General features: G+C 35.0%; 2 protein-coding genes across 2 annotated transcripts; both read right to left on the reverse strand.

Moving 5' to 3' along the window:
• Nucleotides 1-2,086: 2,086 nt before the first annotated feature.
• LOC147918727 (replication protein A 70 kDa DNA-binding subunit B-like) lies at nt 2,087-3,940 on the reverse strand. The gene is made up of 9 exons (XM_087503670.1): nt 3,804-3,940; nt 3,631-3,707; nt 3,401-3,485; nt 3,195-3,324; nt 2,900-3,096; nt 2,688-2,811; nt 2,581-2,619; nt 2,410-2,490; nt 2,087-2,248 (listed from the first exon to the last, which is right to left on the reverse strand). Exons 1-9 carry the CDS (start codon nt 3,938-3,940, stop codon nt 2,087-2,089), a joined length of 1,032 nt encoding a protein of 343 aa, XP_087359796.1.
• A 702-nt stretch (nt 3,941-4,642) lies between these two features.
• LOC147918728 (uncharacterized) lies at nt 4,643-5,435 on the reverse strand. Its single transcript, XM_087503671.1, has 3 exons — nt 5,382-5,435; nt 5,113-5,334; nt 4,643-5,026 (listed from the first exon to the last, which is right to left on the reverse strand). Exons 1-3 carry the CDS (start codon nt 5,433-5,435, stop codon nt 4,643-4,645), a joined length of 660 nt encoding a protein of 219 aa, XP_087359797.1.
• Nucleotides 5,436-7,243: the final 1,808 nt, after the last annotated feature.

Consider the following 7,243-nt stretch of genomic DNA (forward strand, 5'->3'; position numbering starts at 1 on the left):
TTATGAACTTACAGTGCCTGATCTGTAGTGAACGCTCTTGCTTCGTTACCAAGTAAAAGTTTAGAACATCTTAATTGAGACATTAGACAACGCCGACCTTTTAAAAAAAAGTAAGTGACAAATCTTTATTTTGATCTATTGGCTTATCTAAAACAAATGCTTAAATATTGATTAATAGCTTCAAAGACAGAGATTCTCCAAAACATAAGCAGACACACTACTGGTTCACTTGCATACGAAAGACTTGCAACAAATTGTTCCCATTTTTTAACAAATTCCAAACATGTATCACCGACGGCAATACATTCAATCTGTTCGTTACTTTACAGTAAAAAACTTACAAATTCACAACTTCAGTCTTAATATTTATGTATTATTTTCATTGGCAAAAATAAATAAAATGAGGTAGTACTTCTTTTAAAATTTTAAGAAATAAAAACTATTTACTTACTTGATGTCAATTACAATAAAGGGTAAAACATCTTTCAGACCATTGAATCTCACTTCATTTTCTAGAAAAACAATTTGACGACGTTGCTTTACTCTTACCACCATTCCACAAAAATCTGAAATTGTTTGAAAAGAGCAAAAAAATCAAAAAGGTAATTAGCACTATGAATCTACGAAAATAATGTTTTATAAAAACTGTAAGTTAAACAGTAAATTTAATCTAATTTACCAACACAACAATTTCTCTCATCTTCTGCAGTATTTTCAACTGTTAGTGCATCTATTAGATGAAAAAAGTTGTCTGGACATCTAGGAGGGATTGGAGTGATGCGAGTTTGGATTGTGATCAATATTTCGAAAGAATTGTTACAGTTCCTGTAAATATTCTTATTTTTAATAACTTGGAACTTGTAAAGAAGAAACCATTGTCCTTCTTGCAACACGTCTATGTACTGAGCAAAGTAAAGCTGACTTCGGAGTTTAGCTTCAATTCTTTTTCCCTAAAATATAAGAAAAAACAAATTTCAGATTTAAATTTGAAGAAGATGATGGATAAAATGCATTTTAAAAACTTATACATAGAGGTTTCAACAGGAAATAAATGGGTTGTTACCTTCTCATCAACCAAGATCAAACATATGTAGGTAGGCTGCATTATAATGATTTGGGGTATCCACAGCCTCAGTATTATAACAGCAACACTCAACCTATCTGTTGATGGATTCAAATCCTCTATGTATGCAACCATTTTTTTGTTTGGTACTTGGGTATTTTCTAGATAGAAGAAAGACGATGAAAGGTGAGAGGTTAGAATATTAGAGATAATAGTTATATATGAAGATTATAGTAAATGTTTTATCTTGGATATATCTAGAAAAGAGGAATATGAACAGTGATTGGAAGTTACGTAAAAAATTTATGTCAATTTCGTAATGTCAGTTCGAAATTGATAGAATCAATGCAAAGACTTTGAAAAAATGAAAAATCTTTTTTTTTTTACTTGAATCCATCCATGCATTGGTTAAATTTGAAAATGTAATTAAATTATAAAATCGAAACTATAATGCATAATTGATTAATTCATATTTATAATGTACTATATTCAATTATACAGTCTACTTGAATTAAAGTTTTTACTAATCGCATTTACCATAAATTATTTCAACGATTAAAATTACTTATGCAATAAAAATATGAATCAGTATAAATTGTCTTTTACCTTTATAGATACATGATGAAACTGCTAGAACTTTAAAGTAGATTTCATCATCATATACTCCATTGAAGACTATGATTCTTAGAAGTCTAATTCATCATCAATGTCTCTGTAGAAAGAGATCCTTATTTTACTATATTGAAGATTTCTATATTAGTAAATTAATAATTTAGTACAATCTCCAAAAGTAAAGAAAACAAACTAAGCAGTCAAATCTCTCTTTAACAATATTCAGTTGAGAACAAATCAATCACTTTAGCACTAAAAATACCATAGTGATTTATTGGTAACAAAGCAATGTTATAGAGAAAACTGAACCAAATAAATAACCAAGAAAGTTTAAAATTAAGCATTTTAAAATGCTTTTTATTGTTCAAATGAAAAATGTAAAAATAATTAGAAACCAAACATGGAGTAGGACTATGCTTTTCTGTGATCAACATCTTCACAGCTAATGACTTCATTCAAATCCTTGGTAGGATAATCTCCTTTATCTTCGGTGAAATCAGTAGAGAGATTCGAACATTGTTTCTTACTTGTAGATGATTGATCAATGTTAGGGTCCGTCGATTCTGTTTTGCGCTTCGACGAAGGAGTTTAACTGGAAGAATGATCAGTTTCATAAGGCTCAGTGCCATTAGTAATCATTAGTGATGCTTGCACGTAAAATAGTATATACATTAGAGGTATCTGATACTACTATATAGATATGTAGAATTATATGTATAATAAAAAAGGCAAACCTGTTCAGAATGGGTGAGACTAATTCTGTCTATAGTATTTTCAGATGCTTCATTACCAATTTCCATGAATTTATTGCCTTCCTAGACATTAGCAACCTTGAAACTATCATTAGCACCAGACAGATTGTCCCCAACAATACATATCAGAAATTAAAATGTCTTGCCACACACAGCCTTAATCTGATCAGGGATCATAGTAGGATCCATAATCTGCATATTCGATATTGTGAATGATTCCGTATTTTGTTAAAACATGTATCTACAATTTAGAAATATACCTCTTCAAATGAACCATTTAGTATCTCAGCTGCGGAAATACCCACGATTGTTGATGCCCAACTATCAAACATGAAAAGTTTGGTTTCACCACTCTTGTCCCAAACGTGGACATGTAATTTGTACCTAAAGAGGAATAAATCATCTAATAGGTCAACCAACAAATATTCATATTTCAAAATAGATTACAATTTAGCTTAATTAGAAGACTTACTTAGGCTCAATCAACATGGCCAACTCGTTACAGGTTTCACACCTCCACCTTGGTTTGCTTGGTTTCTTGACATCTTCCAATTTAATTGTCAGATCCTCTTTATCAACCTTCTTATTACACTTTCGACAGCTAATATAGAACCAACCCCAATCAGTATCAATTGCTGATATAGTACATGCGATTCTACATTTTCCTACCTATCAAAATAATATAACATCCTTAAGCTTATACCACATTGATTTTCCAAAACAGATTATGTTAATATGTTGTAAGAGTATTAATAAATGTAAACTACCTCTGTTTCAGCAAGTACGTCAGCGATCATTTGCAAAGGGAAGTTAAGACCACTCTTGGAGCCAGACGGGTTATAAACTCTCTTTCCACTAGAATTGGTAATTGTTAAAGCCAATTGATCCGCAGGAAGACTATAATAAAAAGAGAAATAGTAAATAATAATGAAACATTTTGTTTTTAAATAATTTCAACGCTCTTTGCCTTTACATGTTCTGAAAAGCCTCCATCTCTGGTAACTGAGGATTGCTCATCAAGATAGAAGAATTGAAAGCATTCTCAATGTCTCGTTTTTCTGAAATCAAATATAAATATGATACAATAGTTAAAGGTTTTTAAAATTAATTTTGGTATTAACAAATTCAATGTATAAATATTATCCATACTGTTACCTTTGAAGCTGTTTTGTTTAACAAAGCATAGGAAACACATAACCATACCATCACTTGACTCATTGATAGCACGATCTAAAGCTTCAGCGTAGGTTTCCCACAGAGTACATGATAATCGTTTATCCCTATATTAAGAATTTGAACAAAGATAGATTATATAAAAATAGTCTAAAGTATAATTACCAAAATCTTTAACTATGACTATAGATTTATAATATTACTCAGTGTCTCTTATCTTGAACTCAATTTTCTTCCTGGTAATGTTGTTATGACTTGTGATTTCTTCTATCCCTTTAGAACTGACTACTTGACCAATAACGTCTGTAAATATAGATAATACAACTATTAATAAATTCATCCTTCTAAAGTACACTACAAGAAAACACGCATTTTGCGACTACACTATTAGTCACTTAATAGTCGCCAAATCAAGATTTTCGACTAATTAGCGACTATTTCATACAGTCGTTAAATGATAGTCGCTATTTGATGTAGTCGTATATTTAGTCGCAATTTTGCGACTAATAGGCGACTATATACATGTTGTCACATATTAGTCATCATTTAGTCGTAAATTGTAGTGACTCCTTTGCGACTAAGTTACGACTATATTCATAGTAGTCATTATGTAGTCGTTATTTTTAGTGACTAGGTTGCGACTATTCTGTGATTAAGAAAACTGAACAAATGGGTTGTTAATTTGGTCGGTAGATAGTCGTATAAGTTTTGGTGACTATATAGTGACTAATATATATAAAAGTCACTATATAGTCACTTTAGTTTTTAGCTATATTGTTAAAATTTGATGACTATTTGGCAACTAATTTTTTTTGAAACTGGATATAGAATATTTTAATTTCTCTTTTTTCTTTTTAACCCAGTCAACCAAACCAAAAAATGATTCTAAATTGGAAACCTAAAAAAACACATAATATTTATGCCAAAATACATTGTACTTAAAAGTTATCATAGTTTCCAAAACACAAAAGTTCAACACATAGTGTCGCTATTGAGTTCATCAAAAAAGAGTTACTTAGAGACAGGTAACAAATAGAGTAACCTATGGAGTTAAAGTTGGATCTTCTTCTTGAAGAGGCTCTGTCGTGGTTGTCTCTTTAGCTGAATGGGATGTCAAGAACTCCTTGAACCGTGGATCACATTGCCGCAGAAACTTCCCCACCAAGTCCAACTCGTCAATCTTCTCCATCTGCCCAGCAATAATTTCGGATTGTTGAGCAATTTGTGCATCACGCTTCAACATTTCTGCATCATGCCTCAACATATTAGCAGCCTGCTCCTCTATCTGCCGTTGAGCTTCCTTCAACTGTTCTTGCATAGCCACAAAGGCTAAAGTGTCTCCTGCTTGCTTCCCCTTGCCATTGACAATGCAGTCATGGAGGCTTCCAACTCCAAAAGGTTTTCCTCTTGAATCCTTCTCAGTGGACTGCAAAGTAAGAGAAAATAAGATATTAGAGGATGTCAAATTAAACTCCAAGATAACATTTGTGTATTGTTAAAATAAAACGTAACCTGAAGAAAGATTTCTGTATATTCTTCAGTTGTTAGCTCTCGGGGCCATGACTCCCCATCTGAGATGGCAGAAGGATCTTCCTCGAGCTGAGATAACCTCTCTTGCACATTCTTTTCATATGTTTCTACTATCTTCTCTGCCTTCCGATCAACATATGTCCCATCAGGCTTTGTATGTGCCTTGATGAAAACCTCACCAATACGTACTTCTCTTCCCAATTCCTCTTCATGTAATGTTAAGAAACAGACAAGTAAATTTTTAATGTAACAGCTAGGTCAAAAATAAAAGTGGCGAATGTGTAACAACAGAATTGGCTCACCATTTTGTTTTGAATATGTCGATACGACTTTGGCCCTGAGAGGTGGACATGAGGACCGAGACCATTACGGTCAGACATACGGGCATCAGAATATGTTTTGCTCCTTTGTTGTGCTTCTTCAGTGTCCCAGAATTCTGTCATTGTTGTCCATAGAGTAGTTCCAATCCATTTAGGTTGGCGTCTAGTAGTTCTCACGGTGCTAACCATGTCTTTGAGCCGATTTTGACAGATGGTCTCGAAGTGAGCTTGAACATTCCCAGTTATCAAAGGATCCCAAGTGTGGGTTTTCTACAAAAAACAAAAAGGAAATTGCTAATGTGAGTGAAAATAAGCACAAGTAAATAAAACAATATATGAAGAGTAAAGCAGTATAGGAAGCTTAAAGCTATATATGAAGGCTAGAGGACAGAACGCTTAACCGCAAACTCAATGAAGTATCTTTCCTGTTTATCCCGAGGAACACATGTCCAGCTGTAGAAAGGACCTTCGAATTTGTTTAAAAGAATTTTAGTAATCTTCCGAACAAGCTTAGATCCAGGGTCACGATCAAACCTCCATACACATGAAACAATAATACCAAAGTCAACCATCAGAGACACTCAAAATAACAAATTGATAAGTCTAAGAAACGATAACCATCAGGATGATATCAACTAAACTAAGAAGACTTAATGCTAAGTCTAAGAAACGATACACCATAGCTTCAAAGAGTTTGTAATCGCATCAGAGACCAAACAATGAGACCTAAGCAAGACCTAAACAAAACCAAAACCTTTATTCAAAGAGTTTGTAATCGCATCAGAGACCAAACACTTCATAACCAAGACCAATCGAGACCAAACAATGAGACCTAAGCAAGACCTAAACAAAACCAAAACCATTATTCAAAGAGTTTGTAATCGCATCAGAGACCAAACACTTCATAACCAAGACCTAAACACTAATATGAAATGAGACGAGACCTAACCGTACCATTCGGTCTTTGGTAGGGGAATGGGAGAGAGGACGGTGGTGAACTCATGTCTGTTTGGCACTAGAAGCAGTGCATTTAGAGCCCGCAATGTGGAGTTCCGGCAACACCGGAGGATAATCAGCTTGGAAATTGTTGCCTTGAGACGATGGATGCGAACGATGACTGCAAGTCTGAGAGACTTCAGCTGGAGAAGGCGGAGGGTCAACTAGAGTAGGCGGAGGGTCAACTAGAGTAGGCGGAGGATGCAATGGATTGTAGTGGACTTCTTGAGAAGGAGTCGGGTTCACTGTAGGCTGCGGTGGGTGAGTGTAGGAGTTCTGAAAAAGCTGTTGAGGTGGAGGATGCGACGGATTGTAGTGGACTTCTTGAGGAGGAGTCGGGTTCACTGTAGGCTGCGGTGGGTGAGTGTAGGAGTTCTGAAAAAGATGTTGAGGCGGAGGATAGTTCTGGATCTGGGCCGCCGATGACTGTCGTTGTACTTCAGGCGTCTGCAGCGGAGGAGGAGATTGGACCGCCGGCGTGAAGTTGTACTGATTGGGTAGACTGTGCGGCCGTTTATTTGGTGTTGACGCTCCGACTCTCTGAGAAACATTAGGAGCAGCAGGTTTCCTCTTCCTTCCTCCTCGATTAGGCATCGTTTGAGAGATGATGGGAACGATTAGGGTTACAGATTTGGGGGAATCGAGAGAAAGAAGAGAAGGATTAGGGTTTAGATTTAGGGGATCGAGAGGAAGAAGAGAAGGATTAGGGTTTAGATTTGAGGGATCGAGAGGAAGAAGAGAAGGATTAGGGTTACAGATTTGGGGGATTGAGAGGAAGAAGATGCGGATTAGGGTTA

This window comes from Camelina sativa, chromosome 20 (assembly GCF_030686135.1).
Source record: "Camelina sativa cultivar CO46 ecotype springtype chromosome 20, ASM3068613v1".
NCBI classification, from domain to species: Eukaryota; Viridiplantae; Streptophyta; class Magnoliopsida; order Brassicales; family Brassicaceae; genus Camelina; species Camelina sativa.

Excerpts from the sequence above, each read along its gene's own strand:
- LOC147918727 (XM_087503670.1), bottom strand. The coding sequence starts at position 3,940 with ATGAATTTATTAATAGTTGTATTATCTATATTTACAGACGTTATTGGT. Across the intron at positions 3,097-3,194 it reads ACGTACTTGCTGAAACAGAG|GTAGGAAAATGTAGAATCGC; the intron begins GTAGTTTACATT and ends TTATTTTGATAG. Across the intron at positions 2,812-2,899 it reads GCCATGTTGATTGAGCCTAA|GTACAAATTACATGTCCACG; the intron begins GTAAGTCTTCTA and ends ATTCCTCTTTAG.
- LOC147918728 (XM_087503671.1), bottom strand. The coding sequence starts at position 5,435 with ATGGTGAGCCAATTCTGTTGTTACACATTCGCCACTTTTATTTTTGAC. Across the intron at positions 5,335-5,381 it reads CTTTTATTTTTGACCTAGCT|GAATTGGGAAGAGAAGTACG; the intron begins GTTACATTAAAA and ends TTACATGAAGAG. Across the intron at positions 5,027-5,112 it reads ATACAGAAATCTTTCTTCAG|TCCACTGAGAAGGATTCAAG; the intron begins GTTACGTTTTAT and ends CTTACTTTGCAG.